General features: G+C 35.0%; 2 protein-coding genes across 4 annotated transcripts; one reads left to right on the top strand and one right to left on the bottom strand.

The window, feature by feature from the left end:
• Positions 1-272: 272 nt before the first annotated feature.
• Positions 273-4,853, top strand: LOC126973023 (charged multivesicular body protein 1b). 3 transcript variants are annotated; one of them, XM_050820153.1, is made up of 5 exons: positions 273-498; positions 665-909; positions 1,788-2,008; positions 2,811-2,957; positions 4,037-4,853. In XM_050820153.1, the coding sequence occupies exons 1-4, from the start codon at positions 477-479 to the stop codon at positions 2,932-2,934; spliced, it is 612 nt and encodes a 203-aa protein (XP_050676110.1). In that variant the 5' UTR covers positions 273-476; the 3' UTR covers positions 2,935-2,957; positions 4,037-4,853. The 3 variants fall into 3 exon arrangements, with proteins under 3 accessions (XP_050676110.1, XP_050676109.1, XP_050676108.1); XM_050820152.1 differs by having other exon boundaries at positions 3,064-4,853; XM_050820151.1 differs by having other exon boundaries at positions 274-498; positions 2,811-4,853.
• Positions 4,854-7,881: 3,028 nt separating this feature from the next.
• LOC126972998 (spermine synthase) lies at positions 7,882-26,897 on the bottom strand. Its single transcript, XM_050820123.1, has 7 exons — positions 26,400-26,897; positions 22,888-22,996; positions 21,846-21,968; positions 17,266-17,352; positions 15,819-15,976; positions 13,331-13,522; positions 7,882-12,316 (listed from the first exon to the last, which is right to left on the bottom strand). The coding sequence occupies exons 1-7, from the start codon at positions 26,679-26,681 to the stop codon at positions 12,161-12,163; spliced, it is 1,107 nt and encodes a 368-aa protein (XP_050676080.1). The 5' UTR covers positions 26,682-26,897; the 3' UTR covers positions 7,882-12,160.
• Positions 26,898-27,220: the final 323 nt, after the last annotated feature.

The following is a 27,220-nucleotide window of genomic DNA, read 5'->3' as shown; positions in this document are numbered from 1 at the left end:
TACATGGTCTTATAGCTTGTTTCAATAGCTTTCAGTGACAGTCACTCAAATCACCCTAGTTATAAGCATTTTATAACTACACGTAAAATAATACACACGGGGAAAATGCCGCGAAAATGCCGGAAGCTTGCCGATCTACAGTGTACAGCGAGATCCGGAGCGCGCCGATGCGGAAAGGTTAAATCCTTACTTCTACGTAGTATTTACATCCTCTTTGGACCACTTTGAAGTTTGTAAATTGTGAATTGTCATAAATTCTAAAAAAAAAAAAAATTGTAATTTGTTTGTGAATTGCGTTAGTTTTGATTTATCTTTTGAACTTCTGACTCACCCATAATTAAGATCCACAATTCTATAATATCATATAAAGTTATATACCTTTCAGTTAATTAATCTTATTTTCAGTGTTTCCAGGAACACCTGGTTTACATTTATTTTCTTAAAGTTTTGTTGAAACCGTCAAACTGGGGAACGAAATGTCGTCATCTGCTATGGAGAGTATCCTTTTCATATAATATAATTTAATCTTTATACCTAAGTTATTAGAATAATATGAATCATGGTACCTTTGCAGTAAATATTTTTGCTTGAACATTTACAGTAGTGTTTCAAATTTACAATAAAATATTTTCAATTATGTACTTATATCCTTAGCTGTATTCAGAGCATCTTTTTAATTTAAAATTTGCTGTAAAAGAGCTAGAGCGAAATTCAAAAAAATGCGAGAAAGAAGAAAAATTAGAAAAAGAAAAAGCCAAGAAAGCAATACAAAAAGGTAACATGGAAGGTGCTAGAATTCATGCTGAAAATGCAATAAGACAAAAAAATCAGGCCTTAAATTATTTGCGAATGTCTGCAAGAGTTGATGCTGTATCAAGTAGAGTGCAAACTGCTCTCACTACTAGAAAGGTACGAATGATCTTTGTACTTTGAGTAAATATAAACTGAGGAAATATTAGTATTGTATATATAACTTCAATGTTATACATATATTATACATAGTATACTTTTGTTGGGATAATTTTAATTCACTGCATCCTATAGGGATGTTATTGTATTACACAAATACATAAGTTATTCACATAATAAGAGTTTCATCACTACTCACTATTTACTTATTTAGCAGTGTGATTATGATAAACATTAGAGACACAATTATCAACAACAATCAAGTAACTTAGTAGTATAAAGCATTGTGAATGGTTTTCACATAATATCAGTTACCGAAACTGTTGCAGATAGTTTGCATACAAACTAACCGTAGGAAATATAAGAAGAATAGGTAGATGCAGAAAATTATACAGGATGATGTCATGTGGAAGCTTTTCAGCTCATTGGCAATGCTTGAACAAACACCCTGAGAGGAGCATTACAAGTTTACTGTTGTTGTTACAACAGCACGATGGCTGTTGCCATGTCATGTCAAGCAAATCTAACTTTTTTGACAAGATGAGCAGCATATTCCCCTGATGGTAAGGGATCCCTCCACCATATTACAATGCTGTGTCCTTTTCTATTCTTTATTGTAACACACCACATTTGCGCTGGGTACTGATAGATAAGATGTTAAGTCTAATTAGTTCAGTAATTACTACACAATAATGGTTGTACATTTCTGCTTCATGATAGAAAAATGTGCTGCTATGGTACCTCTACCTAGCCAACATCCTGTGCCTCCCATTGGTAAAACTCCAACAAAAATGAGGTACTTGGGATAAGAATTGCAGGTGCCTGCCTTAGCCTGGTCCCAAATAAGATATAGTTTTATTAAAATCTTATCTAAATAGGTCACTAACTCCATGGCTGGTGTTGTAAAAGCAATGGATGCTGCAATGAAGTCAATGAACTTAGAGAAGATTTCTACTTTAATGGATAAGTTTGAGAGCCAATTTGAGGACTTGGATGTCCAGTCATCATACATGGAGAATGCTATGTCCCAGACGACCACTACCACTGTGCCCCAGGGTGATGTTGATCAGTTGTTGCAACAAGTAGCTGATGAAGCAGGGTATGTACTATTCCTGTATATTAAGTGCCAGATTTATTTTCAATTTAAAATATTAATTTATCATAAAAACAGAAATGAAATCATTAACTAAATTAATCAGTTTACTATAAAGAAATGTAATTACTTAATAACAATATTTATTACAGAAATGTTTTACTTTTCTATTTAAAATAATAATATACTGATTTTGCAAGTATACAGGCTACAAGTTCTACTTCTATTTAAATGTTTTACTCATTATTATTATTATTGTTTGGCTTGATGGCATATCCTTTTAGATTTCGCTAATCAGTGTATCTTGATCAACTCTGCTATATATGGCTTAGTGAATAAACAAGATTATCAGAAACTAAGAAATTTGTTACTGTTCTGATATTACTCATGAGCTTTATATTTTGTACGACAATAAGGGATGAGACAAGCAAGACATTCAGCTGATGGTAATTGATACTTCCTGCCCATTACAATGCAGTGCAGCACTACAATTGCACTCATCACCTTGAGACATAAGATTTTACATCTCATTAGTGAAATAATGGCACCCTTTAGACCGAAACACAATAATGCTTACACATTATCTTCACGGCAGAAATAGGCGCCATTGTGGTGCCCATAATCTAGCCGGCATCCTGTCCAAAGGAGCCTCCCACTGGTCTGATACCAGTTTTTATATACATATATATATTAATAATAATAATGAGTAATTAGTTGTATAGAAATATGTTCTGAAATTAATATTTGTCTATGAAATATTATGAAAAATATATTTAAGTTATACTTAGTGCCAATTATTTAATTTCAGATTGGAATTGAATATGGAACTTCCTTCAGGAGTACCAAGCACTTCAATTGGTACAGCCACAGTAGTGTCTCAAGAACAAGATGAACTCACACAAAGGCTGGCCAGATTACGACAAGCTGAATAACCTAACAGATGGATAGGTCTTAGGTTAGGATTATTTAAGTGTATAACACACATTACAGTATTATTTTGCAATGGATTGAGTAATATAACCTAATACTTGTTATTGAATCAATGAATCATTTATTTTCAGATGATGGATCAGAACCGGTATAATTAAAAAATGATTTAATATTACTTGCAAAAGCAGTAAAATTACTTCTTATCAAATATAATATAAAATTCTTGTAACACGATGTTTGTTACCAAACTGCTCCGAAACAGCTGAACCGATTTGTATGCATATCGGGTAGGTCTGAGAATTGGCCAACAACTATTTTTTATAGCCCAAAAACTTTTTTTGTTAATTTGTATGGCAATACAACATTTGCTGGGTCAGCTAGTATTCCAAAATAAAAGTGTGGTATATATATTTAAAATAATTATTTTAATTTCCATCTTAAAGTCCAGTTGTTAATATAATATTTTGAGTGTACTCAATCCATTGCATTCTAAGCTCTGTAACAATGTGATAATTTTTTATATTTATTAAGGAATCAGTTTACAATTGTGTGTATATGAACTGTATATAGCTAAGAGTGCAGAACATCATATTTTACTTTTTAACATTGGCTAATATAAAGGTAGAAAGAAAGAAATATTATTTATTCACTAAGGTCAAAATGACAGTTATGAATGTCAAATATTTTACTATTTATATTTTAATAACATGTTTTAAATATAACAAATATACAATACATTTGCTATATAGTTTAAAGTGCTGGTCCTCCTTTGAATATATTCGTTATTATGTTATTTTCCGTCTTACCCTATTATGGTTAAATAAAATTACAGATTGGTCTTCATAAATCCAAAACTTCACAGATATTTAATATATAATAATGTATACTATATTAAGCTTATGAAAAGTTTGTGGTTCAGCATGGCGGTATCCAATATGCATAAAATTAATTTAATTGAAGCATATTTTCTTATAGCATGAATAAACATTTTATTAAATCTGACTAACTTCTTCCATCCCATTTTTTTCTTACTATACAATGAAATGCTCTTTTACCGCATTTATCACGGAGAGTACTGAGAGAAGCTGTTTGGGTTGATTCCAGATTCAGATCCAGGCCAAGTTCCACCACCAGACATTCCATCAAAATGCTAAACACCACCCGCATCATGTTGCGTCTGGCATTCCACAACTCAGGTTTTGCAAGCAATTTCTTGCACAGCTACATATGTTGTGGAATCAATGGCTCGGTTGCTATTTTCCCTAACCAATACGGCTTAGGCACCTTCAAGAAAGGAAGCACCCTCCCACCTTAAAGGCCGGCAACACATCTCTTGACACCTATTGTTGCGGATGTCCATGGATGGCTGCCTCACCACTCAGTCAACGTCAGGACGTTCAGCTGATGGTAATTGATACGCCCTACCCATAATAATGCAGTGCTGCTCAGGATTGTTGAAAAACACAAAAATTCTGAGCGGCACTACAATTGCACTCGTCCCTTTGTGACATAAGATGTTAAGTCTCATTTGCCCAGTAATTTCACTAGCTACGGCGCCCTACAGACGGATTCGCAGTAATGTTTACATATTACTGCTTCACGGCAGAAATAGGCGCCGTTGTGATACTCATAATCTAGCCGTCTTCCTGTGCAATAGAGCCTCCCACTGGTAAGGATTACCAACTACTATCCTACTAAAAAAAAAACCATTGAAGTACAATAAATTGGTGTAACTGTCATAAAACTAATTGCATGCATACACCTATATATCTTATGCTATTTTTGTTAGAAAGTTGTAAAATACTATAAATATGTACCTATTTCAAATCGGTAATTTAAATGTTCATTATAATGTGTATAATATAATGTCATAAGTAACACACTTGTGTTTTGTATATTAATTATATTATATGTTATCAAAGTGACTTTTTGTTTCACATTTTCATGTGATTTGCTTCATCAAGAGTTTCTTTTTACTGTTGTGTTAACCCTAGAAAAAATGTTAGATCCTTTCCACTAACACGCGTGGATGTCTCAAGGTGATACATCAAACACTAATGTCCAGTGTCCTTGAAGGTGTTACAAAAATCAAGCTTCTAAAGCAAACCATTTAAGCCTAATACTTTTAACATACAGGTAAGTTACCTACAAACCTATTGGGCAGTTCCCACTTTCCATAGAAGTAAATAAAGCTTGGAAGGCAAAGTTGGTGTCAAATGACTGCGATATATAGCTTGTTTTTTTAAATTCTTTAATTACCCAACACGACTGGCGTACAAACTTTCTCGACGTACAGAAAAAGCATCTTGTGTTTGGCTGGGATCCAAGATAACATATTACCTATAACAAATGAACATGTAGTGAGGCGAGTGAAACAGGTCTGCGCAACTCCTGTCACAGTCGCCAGTTATTGGTCATCAATGTTAGTACCTATGCGGTCTAAGCCTGGATGCATGTAATACCTAGTTTAACGAGAATCTGCAGTAATCATGCTCATTTCGGAAATATTTATTTTATTTTCACTAAAAATTATTGGAATGAAGTTCTCTAAGCTAGCAGCCTAGTAAAGCAGGTCAGTCTAGTAAAGTGAATTGGCAGATATCGTCACGTAAGACGCTCCACCTCCACCACTGTTGAGTAAGATATACATTATTATCGAAAATTTAATTATTGTCTTATGTATATAACTTTAATATATTATATACTTTAACACATAGCCATTTAATAAATACTTATATTAAGTACTTAAATAACAATAATTTTAATTGTTCCGTGAACGCAACTAATGAAGCTGCTTTTATGACCGTATGAAAGTCGCCCGTACCTATACGCGTCAGTGAACATCTAAGATATATTGCACCACCGAAGGGCAATATTTTCTTAAACGAAATCATGGGTATGTCAGAACCGCTGGAGCTGTATACGAAATGACGCGAAGCTTAAATGAACTATTTGAATTAGTCGTGAAATCTTTAAAAAAATGACCGAGTCAGACTCAAAATTTAAATATATTCTTGATAATGTCATGCAGGTATGTTCGTTAATTTGATAGAAATTGTGAAAGCCCAAACGAGCGTCAGTCGTTTGCTCGCGCGTAGTTTGGACGGTTGTAGTTTTAATTAATTGGCTCGCGCGACGAATACGTTAAATTTTGTTGTATCTGTACTTAGATAACGGGTTCATATCTAATGTCTTCTAGTAGTGTCACGCCACATTGTAATTTCTTAATCCACCAAAGTTTTTCGTCTATTTTTTTTACAAACGAGATGATGGATCACAATGAAAGCAGCAGCCTATCGCACTTTATCCGAATGAACTGGTCTGAACTAGCCATCAGGAGCTGTGTCAAACTGGATCGGAAATATAAATTTATATCAACATATTAACTCGCGCGGCAAATGAACGTCAACTCGAGTCGAGCATAGGATCGTGCCGCTGCCACGTATAATTTGTACGCACCCTAAGTCTTTTGCTTTTACATGATCCCAGAAAACGTACAAAACAAATGTGTTACGAAATTCTAAAGAATTGTAAAAAAGCGTTTGTGTGGTAAAGTTTACTGTAACGTAAGGGCGACTACAGACAGACTCTTAAATAATACATTAATTTATTGTTTGATATTATTATACTATTCTACTCACGTCTGAGGCATACTTTTTCGAATGTTTGGTAGATTTTTACGTTTAATAATGGTTTAAAATACTATCTTGAATTTTAATTTACCCACCAAGCTAGAACTCGGTGCAAAAGAAGCAACTAACAAGTGTTAGCCTGTTTTTAATATTTGAATTTTACATCATTTTAACTATGTCTACTAATATTAGGTATGTTTTTGACTATAACATAGTTGGTACGTTGCACATCAATGCTCAGTGATAGAATATGAATTGTCTTTTATTCACACCACCAAATACTATAAGGGGCGAAGTAAAGAAATCATCAGCTGAGATGTCAACGAGATACTCGGTTGTTGGATTAGATTGATTAAAAATGGAACTAAATTCAAATTCAAATATTTTTATTCAAAATAGGATGTGAAATCACTTATTGAAAGTCAAAAAACTACCACTCATTCCAAAATGAATGCCTCAGGAAGATTGGGCGCAACAAACTCAGCGGGCTTTTTTTTTCATCAGAAATATGTTTTACAATAAAAGTAACATTGTACAATTAAACTTATTATTTAATAGCCTGAGGGCGGTCGCTCCATTCCCAATGTGTGGTATCATTAAGAAAGTCATTTATGTTATAGTAACCTTTACCACACAAACGTTTTTTAACAATTATTTTGAATAACGTAATACTTTTGTTTTGAACATTTTCTGGGATCTTGTTGTAAAAGCATATACATCGCCCCACAAAAGACTTACTAACTCGACTTAGCCGAGTAGTAGGCTTCATCAGTTTATGTCTGTTCCTGGTGTTAACATTATGGTTATGACAGATTCTGGCAAATTCACTTAAACATTTCATAGTAAGAGTAATACAAAAGAATATATAATAGTCCAAATAGGTAGGTACTAGAGATATTAGCTATTAATTTACTATTTTTACAAATTATTTGATATACCTAAGTACACACATGAATTTCATGAACTTAAGTACTATCGACGGACAGATGGCCGTTGGGGCAGTAAAGTCCTCGAATGGCGACCACGTACCGGAAGACGCAGTGTTGGTAGGCCCCCACTGGATGGACCGACGATCTGGTCAAGATCGCCGGAATACGTTGGATGAGGGCAGCGCAGGACGGATCGTTGTGGAAATCTTTGGGGGAGGCCTTTATCCAACAGTGGACGTCTTCCGGCTGATGATGATGAAGTACTATCTGAAAAATAAGCCTCCACTAAAATTATACTTATAGGATACATAATATAGAATTAACCTTAAAAATCTTTGGATAAGTCTTAGATAAAGTCTATGATAGACGGTACCCAATAAATAAATAATGCGTTTTCAAATATTTTAATTAATAAACAAAAACAGACACAACTTATCAACATACATCTTAAAAATCACTAAACCTTTAATATATTGCTAGTTCTGGTTAGACGCAAACACGAAGTAGGTAACATTTTAATAATACTGGACTGTTTAATATAGTTAATACTAAAAACTCCGATTATCGAAGTATTATTCGCACAATATGTTCTGACTTACCCCCTTATTCATAATAGTCTGCTAACTTAAAGCATTGCTAATTCGCACTCTGTCTTCTTCTATTGACCTAAGTCAGAATGAGAGAAAACACTCCTTAGCGGCTGTTGAAAGTTAGCGGACCATTATGAATAAGGGGGTTAGTGTTTTTTATTTCTTCACCCCTCTCTCTTATCTTTTGACCCGTGTAAATATAATTTACAAATATTTTATTTCACAAATTATGTTTTTGCTTATATATGAAATAAGCATGAATATAAATGTAAATAAAATACGCGCGAGTGCACAATGTTTTAATAATAAGCTGGTATACCGCAATATGTATTAAAATCAGTGTAGAAGTTAAAGTTTTTATGGTACATAATGTAAGGTAAATTTTTAATATGGTTTTTGTAATTTTTCATATTGATTAATATTTTAATAAAAATCGAATTAACAATAACGAAATAATACTCCTGAATACTATAAACAAAAATAAATTTTAAAATCACACGCAAGCCGAACATTTTTCTATCTCTGGTTATATGGACACACCAAAGATCGAGCACAATTTATTTTTAAAATTATTATCTTGAAACCAAGTGAAATATTATGTAGGGAAACGTTATATTTTGACTGGGTGTAGCTAAGTCTCTTATTGGTCTATTAGAAATACATCAATGGAATAATTTGTCTCAACAAGAAATTGCTTAGGTTATTATACACTCATGGACAAATTTTGCGAAACGCAAGAAAAAGGCTTGATTTTTCTCGTTGTTGTCATTGTGGGTACTGGCCACGTATTTTTTAATTTAACATTAGCACAACATTTTAATATAGTACACTGACACTCGAGGGGAGAAAGTTAGAGATTCCTAACGCGGGTACAATTTATAGGCAAGAGACGAAGTGAAGGATCTCGATACACGCGAGAAGTAAAATCGCACTTCCCCAACATACATACATATAATAAAATCATTTTAGCAAATAAATTGTAAAAATCAAATCAAAAAATCTAAAATATTCTAAACGCCAATGTCAATCTCGGTCAAATATTCAATAGCCAATCGAAAAAAAACAGACTCTCATGCAACTTTTCTGTTTGCATATGTATACAAAATAAATGACACACTTTCGGCCCAGAAGCCCTATTACGAAAATCAAAATAGGAAGTTTCGGTTGACGGATCGTATATTTTCCAATTACGAAAGTGTTTCGGATCCGAAGATCGAAACGAAGTTCGTGATTAAACATTTTGTCTTTCGTTTACCTTATTCCCAAATTCACTTATGTCTATGGTTTCGAAACTATATCCGTGCGCACGATTCGGATCCGAGGTACTTTCGTAATAGGATTTAATTTGGAGTTCTTCGTTCTTTCGTTTTGGACCGAAACTTCGGTTGACGATTTTGGTAATAGACCTCCCAGTTGTCACGTCGAAACGAAGGCACTTCCCGAGGTGGAGTATCAAACCTTACTGATCTTATATGAGTAAGTCCGTTACTACGCATGCGTATGAAAGAACTATTTAAAATATTTCGGGTATCTGTCAATATTGTGACAAGTAGAGGTGAAACAGATAGTGGTTTGGCCGGATATCGGCCCTTTATCGCGTTACACAACGCGATCAGAAACTACTTCAACAAGCGACTGAAGGAAGATAAAACTAAATCCAACTTCTAAAGTGAAGCTCATGAAACTTTTAGGGACTGTTTCAATGAAGTGGCAAAGTATAAAAGTAGTAGGGATCTTCACGATCAAGAAAAACAAAATACAATTGATAAGGAGATTGACTTTTTCTTTAATAGATATACAATCGATCGCAATCACGACCCATTTACGGCCGTTCCCAATATACTATCTACAGATAAATTACTACCTTATACTGTCAGTAATTAGCTGTCAACAATCTGAAGCTGGCCCAATGTACCCGATAAGTCATTCTTATCGCCTTATATTAGGACGCGTGAATTGCAATTTCCATACAAACGTCTATCGGTAAGCTATACGTCGTCACAATGACGGACAGCGTGTACGGATAAGGTGAGTAACCGTCGATAAGTTTATTGGGACAGAAAAGTCAACCATAGTTATGATTTTTATCTCAAGTAAGAGATAGACTGAATATTGGGAACGGCCGTTAGTTGTCAGTTAATTTGAGTCAGTATCCGCAGTCAGGGGCGGACCTACTTAAAGGCTTTTTGGGCTGCAGCCCAGGGCCTCGTGGATACAGAGGGCCCCCAACCGAACTGAAAGCAATAGACTAATTTATATAACATAACCATTCATAACCTGTCAATTTATTTTGCAATAAATAATGTTTTAATAAATAAATGAAATATTTGGTTTTCCTATTTTCTTCCTGTACTTAACATCATATAATATACGACAAAATGGCAATTGGTTAAGTAATTAGGTAGGGCCCCTAAGCAGTATTAGCCCAGGGCCCCACAAATTCAAGATCCGCCCCTGTCCGCAGTTGTCAAATTTTGCTAGAATTTATCTTTCAGAACATGGCAGTAGCTTTTTCAATTAGAGATATTAGTAGTTTTTTAAATTTTACCATCCGGTATCCGGCCGGATGGTAAGGCCGATGAGAGTAAATTGATATGATAACAAAAACATACTTGTAAATTAAAGGCTGTTAATTAAATGTTTTACAAGATAGTCCAACTTACAATAATCAAAAATAAATGTAACCGCTGAAATCATGCAATAGAAAAGTCATGTTTTTCATCAGTGGTTTTAAATTAATTTATTTATAAAGTTATATGTAACTATTGTTACAGATCAGAATGGAAAAGAAAATATATGTTCTATTTCAAAACAGCGTCGAAGGCAATCGAAAGCTTCATGCAAGATTGCGTCAGGGAGAAAAAAGAGTAAGTTACTGTTCCATGTAATGTTTTTTTCAACTATCATTCATGCACAATTTCTTCTTTAAGAAAATTTACTTTGCGTTGGTAATGTTTCAAGTAGTTGCATGGATTTCAAAGTTATTGATGAATACTGACGATAGTAGATAGTTATACTTACATCTAATGAACGTAGCAAAGGGAAAACACTTAAAATAATAAACAATTGGTACATCTAACACTAGACACTGTTCACTATGGTACAAGCACCTGACTGCTTCAAGTTTTTTAACATAAAATAGTATAAATGCTATCCCAAGGTTTCGTAGCAGAGATAATTTCGGGCATTGAACTTTTTGAATTCGAGCGACGCAATTTCGTATAGCATCGAAGGATTAAAAAAAAAATTAATTGGAATTGCACTAAAACTAATTGCTTCGCAAATTTACGCTTTTTTTACAATGGTGCTACATATAATTATGAATGGCATAGGTACATAACTAGCTGCATAAAAAGAAATGTTTACAGTTTAAATATTTCATTACTTAAATTGAGTTCAATAGTTGGACAGTGAAAGTGACAAACTCAAACAGATTTTATTAATATCTACATTTTTTATGAACTTCTTTAACACATCAAAAATGGCTCCTTAGGCCTATTTATTTGCCTTAGATTTTTCTGAGGAAATTCTCATATGAAACAATTTTTACACATCACTTCAACATAGTTAAGTATTTTATATTGCCTAATATATCCATTATAGCCCAGAACTTTGTCCTGTACCTAGTATATTATTGAATAATACTTTTTTTTTAATGAAAATAAGGGACGAGACGATCCGGACGTTCAGCTGATGGCAATTGACATGCCCTGCCCATTGTACTGCAGTAGGTACCGCTCAGGATTTTTGAAAAACCTAAAAAAATCTGAGCGGCACTACAATTGCGCTCGTCACCTAGAGGCATAAGATGTTAAGTGTCATTTTCCCAAGCTACGGCGCCCTTCAGACCGAAACACAATAATGTTTACACATATTGCTTCACGGCAGAAAATGACGCCTTTGTTGTACCCATAATCTAGCCGGCATCCTGTTGAAGGGAGCCTCCCATTGGTGAATACTGATATACTTGATAATCTTGCCGAAATAAATGTACTTTTAATGGAGACGTAGAAAACTTGAAGCAGACATTTTGCTTACGACACTATATATGACTTAGCACTAGTTACTGCAGGAACTTTATTCTTGGTGCTTGAACGCGATCTGATAGAAGATCCACTCCTCGAAAAACGAGGGCACGAACGCCTTGGTCTTGCTGAACGTGACCGCGGGTTTCATCTTCATCAGCACCTGTTCGTACATCTCGAGTGAGTCTGCCGATGTTGCGCCGTTACCCTGCAGATAATAAATTGTCTATCACGTTTCATGGCATTGATTTCTTGGTCGGCTATAGCGAAACCACTGACGCGTATAAGTCCCAAATACACCATGTTAAACAATTAACCGAAGTAGCAATGCATATAGACGCCGTAATCCACCATCGCACCACACGCCACAAACGAAAATATCATTTGGATGTATTGAGTTCCAGCACAGAGTGATTTTCAACAAACGTTACCACGTACTATCAGACTATGAAATGAGCTTCCTTTTGAAGTGTTTCCAGGACGATACGATAAAGGCACCTTAAATAAATAATTTGTTTTTATTTTTTAGTCAAATTAGTGTAATGTCATCGGTCCTCGATAAATCTACAAAGTTTGAACGAAATCTAGCCGTTTAAAGTGGGTCAAAATCGCGCCCAAAAAAGTCGGTTACAAACATACAGGTGAAGCTAATATAAAGCGTATAAAATATGAGCGTTATTGATCCACAGATATTACTTAGATAGTTGTCCAGTGGCATAACTATAATCCCGTGGCAAATTAAACAGATTAAGTCGATTTAGTAATAGGTACCTAACTTCCATTTAATAAGGGTCCAGGACTAAAATCATACAGGCATTATTGTCACCTACCTACCAAGTATATAAGAAATGTTTAGGACTTTCTGCATTGCAAAATAGTTAACTGTCAAACTAAAAATTTTGGGCCTTGGAATGGATTAAAATTAAACTGGCATTCATCGCTAATTTACAACAAGGTATAAACTTAAATGATATACGAGTAATTGAAGCTATATATCTACCCCCTTACTATCATATAATACCCTTATTCATAATGGTCCGCTAACTTTAAACAGCCGCTAAGGAGTCTTTTTTCTCATTCTGACTTAGGTCAATAGAAGATGACAGAGTGAGAATTAGCAATGCTTAAGTTAGCAGACTATTATGAATAAGGGGGCTATTCTATTCTAACTTTTTGGACAGCAGCATGTGTTAAAAGCTACATGGTACTTTATGGTACGTACATGCGTCATAAACTTGCCGCTCGGTTTCAGTATCTTGAAGGCCGAGTTGAGGATATTGATCATGAACTCCCAGAGCTCTCCGCAGGGCTCGTCCGATATCGGGATGTCGGTGAGGTCGCCGAATATGTAGTCCAACTTCTTGTTCTCCTTTATGAACTTCTTGACTGTCAACATGCAGTCTTCCACGATTATCTGAAATTTATCACAATTGTTCAGGTACCGGAGACTACAGACACTAGTCTTTCCCATTAGTCTGCATGGCGTAGAGTCGTGAACCTTGAAGAGACAGAGACAGATCGAATAATATAAATATTGAGCTAGGATGGTTGCTGTATGTCTGAAGACAGTATTCCAGTACTTCGGACATATCGCACAGAAACTAGGGGACTACCCAGAGAAGCTCGTTGTCACCAGAAAAATGGCAGGAACATCCATAAAGATGGACCGATCATGTGGCAGAGCTTGGCTTAAAAGCCATATGTTATATAGAAGCCACTAATCCGCATAAGTGGAGTTGTCCACAAGAAAAGTAGCGGGGAAAATCGTGCATGCTGGGTTTGTTTTCGATACCTGCACGGGGAGTGAGATAGGTCTGTCGTTCTACTTTTATCATTTAGGTATCTATATTGGGTACACAAATAGATGTTTAGAGTTCGGTTGGCTCCAAATTGGCGAACTAGACTCTGGCCAAGCTGATTATTGGTTCAGGCAGCTCAGCAATTTAACCTGTCAAAATACTAACGACAACTTTGAGTAGTGGCGATCAGAGATCAAAATCAGCTCAAGATTATTATGCCCGGTTTTTTTACTTTTCTGAAGTGGGAAATATTTATGATACAACACGGATGTGTAAAAGAAGGAGGACTCCGCGCCGTGATATTAACAAGTGAAGCACATTTAAGCTAGTGTGTGTACAGTTACGGGGGATACCAGCTAACACAAATTATGTCCCGTTATTAGTCATACTATTATAGGTATAGAGTGAGTAAATAAATAAATTACATAAAAAAAACAGGTACACCTTGAAAGTAAGGATTGCGGGTTTTATTTCTGTCTCCATGTCTACATTTTTTTATCAGTTACAACAAAGATACTGCAAACATGCAGATATCTTTGTTCTAACTGATATAATATAAATGACGTACTAACATTTCTTATTTTTAAGAATACCTACACAAAATTCATTCATTCAGTGTGGTATCAAATAATTACATTTTTAGAGACTAAATAACTATGTGCTTTATAGTGATTTGGTTGCTAGGTAAATACACAAGTGATGGAAATTTTGACAGAGAACTGGATCCCCGACAATTCGGGTAGCTCTGCGTTGCACGCGATTTAATGTTTAGAACTGATAATGGGACGCACCAGATCAAAGATGAGAACGATACTCGTATTGAAATAGTGTTCCACACTACTTAAAAAAAATATTGGTTAAGACATACCTGTTATCATAAATCACTGCATCTTAAAACAGAAAATTATTTATCTACTTAGAACACCATTACATGGATTACCCAATTTATCGGATTCTATTCTATTCTTTCTAGTGGCTTCTGTGGAAGGGGCACCACAACTCGCCAATGTCACGTTTCAGTAGACCAACAAGCTAAGAGTGTGTCATTTGATCGGTGTAAACGATTTTACAAGTGATTATAGTAATGACCGGTATAGTATTCACCGGCCACACTAGATGTCATTGTCCGTCACAGACGATGGCAGATGTCATATTGGCGGCTGATCGGCTTATATTAGTGTGGGGCTATATGTTTACACGTTAATTGGCTTGTTTTGTTGCTTCACTGTAATGTAGGTGACTCGGAGTCCATATTTTTCCACTTGTCCGTGTGATACAAAAGGAAATAAACATCTACCTGACCGTACTGAAAATTTAAAACTCTTTCACCATACTTAGCCCTTAAGATAAAGCGTATTTTCTGGTTTGCTTTTTCATGGTGCTTGTTCTGCATGGTGGTGATCGCTTTTCATCAGGTATGTCACTTGCTAGTCCACCCCATCTTTTATATAAAAAAAAAAAACCAGCTGACCTGACAGACGTTCTGTACATAATAAATAAAATACTGTTTTTTTGTGAATTTGTCAATAATATTTCATCAAGAATGATTTCAAACCGTACGTCAATAAATTCTCTCACAGAAAATATGTCCTGTAAGACAAAACAAATATTGGAAATAAAAATAAGTATGGGTCCGAAATAGAAATTAAAACTATCCTATCCCTGTAGGACTAAACTGCACTCTATGAAGTAATCTGACACATTCTTCTCGTTATAATTATTTTTGTATACGAAAGCTTGTTCATTTTTGAATCCAAAATCTTATCATTAAGGTGAATTAACTATGATGACTATTGATCACGAAATTTTTATGAATCAAATTTTTAAGTTGGCTAGAGAAAATAAATTTGTCTTACTCGCAAAAACTCAACAGCTACGGGATAGTCAGCTAGTGTACTTGGCGGGGCTCACCTCGTAGTTGGGTCCGGTCCGTCTCTCCAGCACGTCCCCGCAGATGGCGGTGAGGTGTTTGTTACACGCCTTCATCACCAGGTCGTCAATCTCCAACATCCACACGTACTTCGGCTTCTCCTTCAATAGTTCGTAGAGCAATGCGCCGTCACCACCACCTTTGACGAATTCCGTTCCAAATCAAATTCGTATATATTTTTTTCAGGATAGGAATTTTTTCAGACATATTAGTATTTTAAATCAGTTATTGAACATAAAAAAACTACCACCCATTCGATTATTTATCAGACGATAAGAACCGGAACAAGAAACAAAGCAGGCTTTTTAAATTAAATCTCTCTATAATGTAATTCATTAATTAGAAATAGCCTGACGGTCGGTCTTTCCATTCCTCTATTAAGTCATTTATGTAATTTTTAATTACCATAGTAGTTGCCCGTTGCATTCGCAACTAAAGGTTTTATCTCAATAAAATGTTTTTATATGAGAATAATCATGTCATTTACAGAGGCGTCTGCTAATTCAATTATCATCGAGTTGTAATACTGGAACATGCAGGGCAAGCCTGTCAGCCATTAAGTTGGCATAGCGACATCCCATTCTGCACGGACGCACGCGAAGAAAGGGAAGATATTAGTAGGATGAACATTTTATAACAACGTTTAAATGAAAAGCAATGAAAAATACGTAATTTTTATTATTTGGTTATGTTAAAGATACTAATACTCAATAACAAAACGATAAGCATTTCATTTCTTATTAATTACTAGCTGACCCGGCAAACGTTGTTTTGCCATATAAAGTATAATTCACGCGATAGTTTTATATGTAATAAAATATTGCCTATATTATAGCCTGTACATCATTTTGTTCTATTGTCAATAGATTTTGCAGCGCACGCAAAAATAGGTTTTCGATTTTACACCTTGTGTTACAAAATAGCAATTTTATTACGGATCCCTAATTTTGAAAAACAAAAACATAGCCTATAAGCCTTCCTCGATAAATGGACTACCCAACACTGAAAGAATCATTCAAATCGGACCAGTAGTACCAGAGATTAGCGCGTTCAAACAAACAAACAAACAAACACTGCAGCTTTATATATTAGTATAGATTTAAAATAATTTCAAAACACAATTTTGTTAAAGATACTGTTTACATACTGATTATTGTGATCTCAATAACATCCTCGGGACGATAATAGGTGCCCAAATATATATATTTCTAGAATTTCTCCTTTCTTTTAAAAGCTCTTTTATAGAAAAAATAATAGAGTTAAGAAATTTTAGACTGCTCAAAATTTAAATTTATATCTGATGTTTGATTTATTACAAAAAAGGGGACGTTTTTGGAGAAATTCGATTGTCTCCTTCCTTCGTGTGCATCAGTGTATAAAAGTTAATTTTCGTTTTATATGTAGGTATATTTATAATTTTGTACTCACCAAGAATGACAATTTCTTTTCCTTCGTAACTCTCTCGGCCTCTCTGCATCAGGGTCTCTGTGTAAATTAGATCAGCTTCGGATATATCTGTAATGAATTTATAAGGAATATATAGGTTTTGGTGAAATGGAAAAAATATCATTACGCTATTCAAACTTCTAATACTAAACGAACAATTCATGTTTACATAAATTTGTTTTGAAGTATCTCGCTAAAGGATTTTATTATTTGTATCACAAACCAAAGGTAAAAATAAAAGTTTATTTAACGACACCGCATGTTTACATACATACATCTTGCTGTTATTGAATGTTAAACTCAGCTTTTATTTGAAATATACGTGGTGGATTACAATCCTATTTAAGGGATGATATTATCCTACTAATATTATAAATGTGAAAGTTTGTATGTCTGGATGTATGTTTGAACTTCTTTAACGCAAAAACTACTGAATAGATTTTGATGAAACTTTACAATAATATAGCTTACACACCAGAATAACAAATAGGCTATAATTTATAAAACTATAGTGTGAATTAAACAAAATATAAAAGAAATGTGATTGTTACTAATGGATACAACTAGCGCCATCTCTTATCGAGCATAGCAATTATAGCAAGCAAAAGATTATTAGACAAATGAAAACTTAACTTATCTGAACATATTGTGTTGAATAGTTATTACTTCGTTTTTATTTTTATTACATAGGTTAGTATTTGATTTTCTTTTGATTTTTATATAATAAATTTCTTTGTGGTGAATAGTTCAATGAGAATGCGAAAGTTTGTGAGTGTGTGTATGTTTGTTACGTCTTCACGCACAAACTACTGAATGGATTTTAATGAAATATTACAATAATATAGCTTAATAAAATAAGATTAATAATTTTACTCTAAACTCCTACTAATATAATAAATCCTACTAATAAAAGTTATGAAGATGATGATAATATTATGTTGTAGTTTATGTCTATTCTAATGGCACGGGCACGCAGGCGGTCGGACGACTGCGGGAAGGGGTCGCTCATAGCTGCATCAACGCATGATGCTAGAGCATGTAAATATTGTCGAACACTGCCCGCGTTGAAGGTTGTGTCCCGAATGCGAATTAATTAATTACTTAGGTTGGTATTTGATTTCCAGGTCAAAATTCAACGGATAGACATGACTTAACTGCCAGAGTATTTAAAATAATAGTTCAAAAATTAGTTGCTCTACTTGCAAAAAGCAAAATATTAAGTGATATGAAGTGCTTCATGTATTCGATTGAGTGGCAGGAAAGAGGCTTGCCTTATGTGCACTTACTCCTATGGTTGATGGTAAAATTACGCCCTCACCAAATCGATGAAGTCATAAATGCAGAGATACCAAACCCAGAAACTGATTCAAACCTCTATGATACTGTGACCAAAATTTTTATTAACGGTCCCTGTGGGGCACTAAATCCATCATCACCATGCATGAAGGAAGGCAAATGTACCAAAAAGTATCCAAGAGTGCTTTTAAAAGATACTCAAACCAACGACAAATGCTATCCTCTGTACAGGCGTAGATCACCAGAAGATGGCCGCACGATAACTCAAAAAATCCGAGGTGAAAGTATTGCTTGACAATAGCTGTGTTGTCCCATATTCTCCTCTTCTCATCAAAATTTTAAATTGCCATATAAATGTGGAGTTCTGCAATACGGTACAGGTGATAAAATACATTTGTAAATATATTAATAAAGGTAGAGATTAGGCTATTTTTAACATCCGACAGCAAGGGAATGTTCATATTGACCCGAGAGATGAGGTGCAAACATTTAGAGCCGGTCGATATGTTAGTAGTAACGAAGCAGCGTGGCGGATTTTGGGTCTGCCTCTGCATGAGAGACAACCAACAGTCACTCATCTGGCGGTACATCTGCACAATGGTCAGCGGATTTATTTCACTAAAACCAATTTTAGAGAGAGAATGGCCATACCACCTAAGACGACACTAACTGCATTCTTCCTGCTTTGCAAAATGACGCATTTGCAAAAACATTACTCTATGTTGACATTCCCCGGTACTATACGTGTCGTTGAAGGAATGGAAACGTCGTTTACAAGGAACACCTGTAGACGGCTGGCCAGGCGTGAAGGCAGGAGATGCTCTTGGGCGCATTTACACAGTGCACGTTAGTAACTTCTGTTCGAATGTTAGTGTTTGCGAATGCTGCTCAATGTAATACAGGGCCCCACTAACTTCTCGGATCTAAAAACATTTGACGGCCAAAAACTTGAAACTTTGCGACAAGTTTCAAATTCAAATATTTTTATTCAAAATAGGATGTGAAATCACTTATTGAAAGTCAAAAAAAAACTACCACCCATTCCAAATTGAATGCCTCAGGCCTGAGAAGAATGGGCGCAACAAACTCAGCGATTTTTTTTTTTCATCAACTGTATGTTTTACAATTAAAGTAACATTTACAAAGTAACATTGTACAATTAAACTTATTATTTAATAGCCTGAGGGCGGTCGCTCCATTCCCAATCTGTGGTATCATTAAGAAAGTCATTTATGTTTTAGTAACCTTTACCACACAAGCGTTTTTTAACAATTCTTTTGAATAACGTAACACCTTTGTTTTGAACATTTTCTGGGATCTTGTTGTAAAAGCATATACATCGCCCCACAAAAGACTTACTAACTCGACTAAGCCGAGTAGTAGGCATCATCAGTTTATGTCTGTTCCTGGTGTTAACATTATGGTTATGACAGTTTCTGGCAAATTCACTTATGTGCCTATGAACATACATTACATTATCAAGAATATATTGAGAAGCAACAGTCAAGATGTTAATTTCTTTGAAATTGCTCTCAATTATTCTCTAGGACCTAGGTTATAAATAGCGCGAATAGCCCTCTTCTGCAGCACAAATATTGTATTAATATCAGCAGCGTTGCCCCATAGCAATATACCATAGGACATAATACTATGGAAATAACTAAAGTATACTAGTCGCGCCGTATCTATGTCAGTTAATTGTCTAATTTTTTTAACCGCGTATGCTGCAGAACTAAGTCTGTTCGCCAATCCTTCAAGCGTGTGAGAAGTTGGGATTGTTGGAAGATGACAACCACTGGGATGCCACAATGGAAGAGGCCGTACTGTGTCGCTCTCCTTCGCAAATAAGGGAGCTATTTGCAATATTGATATGCACTAGCGGCTTATCCAATCCTTTTCAACTATGGAATAAGTATAAAAGTGCATTATCAGAAGATATTTTACACAGATTTGAAAGGATAGATCAAGTCTTGAAGTCAAGATTGAAAATTCTGTTACCAATAGAAAACTACAATTTTTTGAGTATCATAGTAGGTAGTCTTTGACATTCAATAAATGATATTAAATCCTATTTTGAATAACAATATTTGAATTTGTATTTATATAAATATATTAACCCGAAGAATGAATAGACTTTTTCATAGTAGTCGGATTTGTTAAGTAAGTCGGAGAAAAAACGGTTGACCACTTAAAATAATTTACATGGCAAAACAACGTTTGCCGGGTCAGCTAGTATAATATAAGTTATTATTAAATCTCTTCATCGCTTGCCACGGGAGAATCGATACCGAAAAAACCTCGGTCTTTCAGATATTTATTTAAACGAGGTTGTTTAAAGGTTGCGCCACGCATCTTGAGTTGTGTCATTGAATGTGCAGATTTCCAAAATATGATGTCTCACTATTGCAGAACTTTTTATTAAATATGAATTATTTATTACTTAAAAGCGTCCGAGAGAGAGACGAACATCTATAATGGAGATATAGTTACGAAAGGAAAGCGAATGTATTGTAACTGTAAACGATTTTGATTGACAAATCGTAAACAGTCAGCCACTCTTGACATTGGCTCCATATTATGAATATTAAACCACTAACCTAACCCATACAAATCAAAATTGATCACGTAAAATCTTTCAGGTCATGTTCATTCTATGATTTCAGCAAATAAATTGATTTACAAGGACCCCGGTTTAATCTCGGCAGTGTGTTTGCGGTATTACCATAAATGCACCTATATTCCATAGTATATAAGATCGATAACGCTTTTATGATTCCCCTGGTGTTAATAATAGTATGTCCCACGATGATCTCATACCATCAGGTGACTTTTATGTACTTACCTATGTTCGTTTGTAAGTAAGTATATCTTTATTTGGAACAAACACTACAAATACAGGTTTACAAAATATAATAAGAAAAACTTATCGAAATAATTACGAATATAATGTACATACCTTATCTACTTAAAACTAACATACATTAAAACCAAAGAGAAAACTAAAGTAAGGCTTATTCTATATCAACATAATAAGGTCGTGTTTGCAGTGTTTTGTCCCAAAAAGGTTTGCTACTTAGCTTATTAGTTGGGTATCACCCAACACAGATTTTCAGTACCTTCAGGAAGGCGGCCGTCGCGTATACAGACAGATACAAGTGCCTCGATTATTAAATAAAAAAAAAAAAAAAATGCCTTCCTCTTCCATAAAAAAAATTGTATAAAATTTCTATTTCATTGATTTACACGTGTTGAACCCATTATCTTACTTTGTAGTTCATCAAGCACCAACATGTTCCCGAGGGTCTTAGAGTGCACAATCTGCACCCTCTGGAAGTCACTCTGCTCGTCGAATAGCACTCCGTCAATGTCATACTCGAGTAGCCTTCCATCTACAACATTCGAGGATACATTTGCAAGTTCTGCCGGAAGTTTTGTAATTAGGTATATTATTATGCTGGAAAAACACAGTGCACGATGCATTTAAAGGCCTATGGCTTCAATTCAGCAAAAAGGTAACCTAATAATTAAGATTATAATACCTAAAGCAAAAAACAGACAGAAAATGTCAAAACATACATGATATGATATCAGAGAAAGCAACCCTCTTTTGATAAATGTACCATTATTGATGAACAAAATAAAACTAGAATTCTTTTAAAGAATTCTCTCCAAAAATCACTGATAAGCTAGAACCAGATTGTAAATAGTGATGACCCTCTTTTCTATGAAAATAGGGGATGAGTCGAGCAGGATGTTCAGCTGATGGTAATAGATACATACCTGCCCGTTACAATCCAGTCCCCATAAATTCTGAGTGGCACTACAATTGCGCTCGTCACCTTGAGACATAAGATGTTAAGTCTCATTTGACCAGTAATTTCACTAGCTATGGTGCCCTTCAGACCCAAACACTGTAATGTTTACACATTGCCATTGTGGTACCAATAATCTAGCAGGCATCCTGTGCAAAGATGCTGGTTGTTGAAAAAATAATACCCTGGATTCAGCTTTTAATTGAATGTAGGGATACCATTTGAAATCTATAATTTTTACGTAGTAATTATATTAAAAATTGTAACATATATATATTCTATTTTATTTATAACAAAATATATTCATATTATGACTTCTGTTTAATCGCCCGGCAAGGACACTTCAAAGGTAAAAAAAAACTATTTGTTTTAGACTACATTAAAAACATACTAACTCATTTATTATTAATGGTTCCAAAATTAACAAACAAGCTATCAAAAAGTCATTTCAATTAATGTAACAAAAAAATAAATTGATAAATGATGAAAAACATACCTGAAGATGGAAAGTATCGACTAAAGAGGCACCTTTTTAATGGAGGCAAAGCTTGTGACCTTGTAGCTGTCACATGTTTACTCATTTGGCATCCCAATTCTTTTGCTGACTACAGGATATGAACAAAAAAGAAAAATGATATTATGAAATGTTGAATGCATGCATTGTGACCAATATTATTAAATAAGTTTGAGCGACATTATTAAATGAAACTGGAATGTCTGTAAATAATCATGAAAGCTTAATAAAAATTGGGAATGGAGTAACCACCCTCAGTCTATTTATAAATTTTAATAAAAAGAAAGCCAGCTGAGTTTCTTGCACCCGTTCTTCTCAGGTCTGAGGCATACAATTTCGAATGGGTGGTAGTTATAGACATTCAATAGGTGATTTTAAATCCTATTTCGAATAAAAATATTTGAATTTACTAATATTGCATGATTGTCTTATAACATAATATATGAACAAAACCCTGTCTAGACATAAGTTCGCATAAGGTAGCATTAAAAATTTATTTCTGTCAAAATTAAGCAATCTGCAGAAGATATTCAATGCATTTATAATTTTATTACAAAAAAGGATAATTTTAAACCCTATGTACGCGCGTTTTTTGAAGGTACCTATGTTGTATCATCCCGGAAACACTGAACAAGGACGCTCATTCCACAGCTTTGAAAACCGCTCTGTGGAGGACCGCCACACATCCAGATGCAGGGGATGGTATCCTAATTTGTGGCGTGTCGTGCGAAGGTGGAATTCGTTGGCAGGAATCAGGTCAGACAGCTCTTTGGAACACTCCCCGTGATAAATGTGGTGGAGGACACACGATGAAGCGTCAAGTGATCCAGCCCTTCACAGAGCACTGGGAGCACAATTCGAGCTATTCTGCGTTTAAGGCGGTCAAATGGATCGAGCTGATACTATGAAAATAAAAAAAGCAAGTTCGGCATTTCAGTAGTTACAATATAGCCGAAGATCGGAGAATGTGTTTTATACCATTTTGTTTTATATAAGAGGGGGAAACCGCCCGTGGAGAGATGCATGGTGTTCCGAGTCGTATCGATTAGGGTAAAGAGCAGCCGAATTGATGCCACAATGGGGCTGTGGGATACAAAAAGTTTCTCGCAAAACACGCAGTTTTAGAATACCAGACGTCATCATAAAGCGGGTGGAATTCCACTGCTGGTATCAACCCGAACAATTCCTGTGAGCATGGGGTAGAAGGCGCTGAGCAAAACCACAAGTCTACGTATCGCCAAAAGTCAAATCGATCGGAGATGACTTGATCCTCGAAAACTCTAGCCGTTCTTCATTGTCTGCGGTTAAATAGAAGAAGCTGGTGCTGCGGGCCGAGGTGAGAACAGTTCTCCATGAGAGACCCAATATAGACCTTATATAGTTGCAGGCGATGGCTTGTAGTGAAGTACTGTTTCGCCTTACTGAGTACACCAATACAAGCTTTTTGCACAACTTCTCGGAAAGCCCATAGGATGGCATTTATGCTATGATCGCTTTTCCACACCTTTGTGAGATTGAGCTCAGATCATTATGATATAAAGTTTTGTTTAGAATACTAAATGAGCATGATGTAAATAGAAAATCTGAGCAAACTTGACGGAAAGAGTACTGGCATAGTCCTGATCAGTTAGTGCTCCTCTAGGTATCTCAAAGTATCAAAAATGGAAGTAATGGCGATTGAGCGGTAGTTGGATGGATTCGAGTATACCTTTTTTTAGGGATCGGGTTCTCTCGGGACCAGTACCCAATCACGGAGAACATCTCCGCAGCACTATTGGGGGAATATGCTATCGGTCCTACTCGATTTATGACAGTCCAAGGTGAAAACCTCCTTAATTACGATGACATGACGGAATAAACGGTGGTAGTGTAGCACCATCGTCAACCAGATTCGAGTTACATGTGAAAAGAGAGCCGAGGAGATCAGCTTTCTCTTTCGTATCATGGACCAGCCGCGTAATGGCAGAAGTTTCCTTGAACAACCATGGCGAATGTCCAAAATGCACGAGTTCACAAGAGGTACAATTCTGTATAATATATGCTCCGACTTCACCTCGGCAACCTTACTCTTTTCCGGGACCTGAAGGCATGATTGTAATGTATTTTAAGATGCCTGATAAGATAAGACCAATAGGTACCGAGGAGACCAGTATGAAGAACACAAAACCTGGCTATTCCATATCAGCAACAGTGTCAGCAGCGGCATCTGGATTGTACAGTGAATACTAAATCTGCCTCTATGTGTAGGATGCACAAAATACCACACTTCAGCCTAGTCTGCCCACCTATAGAGCAACTGGTGGGGGCAACAAAGTAAGCCTTTTTCGGCGCGTGATCGGCATTATGCTCCACATCAGGTAGTGTTCTGACAATCCCGAAAGAAGGACAATGAAAATAAAATAGCCATTGGGATCTGAGGTCAACAGAAGAGTTAAAAGTCTGTGATTGGCATCAGCATAATTAGCAGTTGTGTCAGACCATATTATGGTAAAGCCTAGCCATGAACAGATTTCAGAGTGGGGATCTGCTACAACAAGGAATCTGTAGTCATTAGGATGTGCTCTAAGAGCCGGTTAGACTCTGTGAGTCCTATAAAAGAGACATGCGTAAATTTGTTGCAGTTCACATGCAGCCAGAGAACAGATAGGACCACTCCTTTAGGGATTATCAGCCATCAGGAACAGTGTTTCAGTTCCTTCTTTTGATTTAAAAAAAAATATATGGAAATTAAAAGCTATGGATACTTTAATTACTTATTAAATGTTTAATAGTATTGGAATGAATACATCTATTGAAATAAATCTGAACTCACTTACTGTATTAAACTTTCTTATTGGGCTTTTTTTCTGGATATGAAGGTGACTTATACTGAGCACCTATTCTTTTACTAAGATAACTTACTGAGGAACTAAAGTAAATATCACACATATAGCCACATTGATATATGGAAATATTTTATATCTGTGGTATTTACATTTATATTCGAAATGAAAAATATATATTAATATTATTACCGAAGAGCTCGCAGCTACCTCAAAGAATTAGTCTTGCTATTCAAAATACACTGTCAGTATCTACAGTACCTTGCCTAGAGGGACACCTTTTAATAATAAATTTTACTTATTATATTATTTTTTTTAAGGTTTTTAGTCTTAGGTTTATTGTTCTAGTAGATATTTATTTTTTTTCTGTATAAATAAATGCATTTTTTATCATTGAAATCTGTGTTCATGTCAGTTTTTGTGGTTTCCTAATTTTTGAAAACTGTTTCATTACTTTTCAACTTTATTAATAAATACAGTTGTGATATAAGAATAAAATAAACATTCTGTATATTTAAATGTGATCAAATATCACTAATTTGGATTGTAATCCATGGGATGGAAAAATGGCTTCACATTATTTACTCACTCAAATTTCATAAGACATATATTTCTGTAACAGCATCAATCAATTGAATGATGGTGAGAAAATTAAAATTGAATTGAACTAACCTTGTATGTGATTATTGGGTCCTCATTGTCCTCTTTATAATATTCTACATTAACAGTGACGAGACCCCGATCAAATAGTCTAACAGATACAGTCAAACCGTTTTTTCCAGTAAGAATTTTAAGAGAACCGTCTCCTACTTTGATGTCGGCGGCGATTATGAGAGTAGAAAAATTCTCTTTAAGAACTGTTTCTAATTGGTCAAAAACAGTTTTCTGCCCATTTTCATCAGCCAATCTTGCCGGATCTATGGAGAAATCCACTAAAACTGTCTGAACGGACATTTTTTGGAATTTCTATTAATAAATTGAATTATTTTTAAATGGACGGAAAACACCGGCAATTGGAGACTGTGACATAAACACTAAACAGTCGACTTCGAACTTCCAAGTTCCAGTAGACAGTTGCATAAAAAGTACCTAGTTAAATGTTAAATTCTAGTTAGAACTTAGAACACAGCTATCACAATTATTGAGATTTTGACATTTGTGATAAATGATAACTGCATAAATGAGTAGGTAAATCTAATGAATAATGAGAAGGTAAATGACAAATACCGTCAAGTGTCAAATAACAAGATAGGTATATTTACACACACACGACATTTTTTTGAAAAAGTAAAAAAAAAAAATTACAGATGAAAAAAGGACTTTAGCATACCCATCGTCATTTAATCGTCAGGTAAAAATATTCTTTCTTATTACATCTACGTTCTGTTTAAGAGTAAAATTAGTTAATTTATGGTAAAAGGAAATCGAATATAGCATGGCGTACCATTCAAACATTTACAAAACTATTATTTTTGAAACTACTATACCATCAT

This window comes from Leptidea sinapis, chromosome 28, assembly GCF_905404315.1.
Source record: "Leptidea sinapis chromosome 28, ilLepSina1.1, whole genome shotgun sequence".
NCBI lineage: Eukaryota > Metazoa > Arthropoda > Insecta > Lepidoptera > Pieridae > Leptidea > Leptidea sinapis.
Note: the sequence above shows the minus strand (reverse complement) of the source record. Positions and strands in the feature narration are given on the sequence as shown.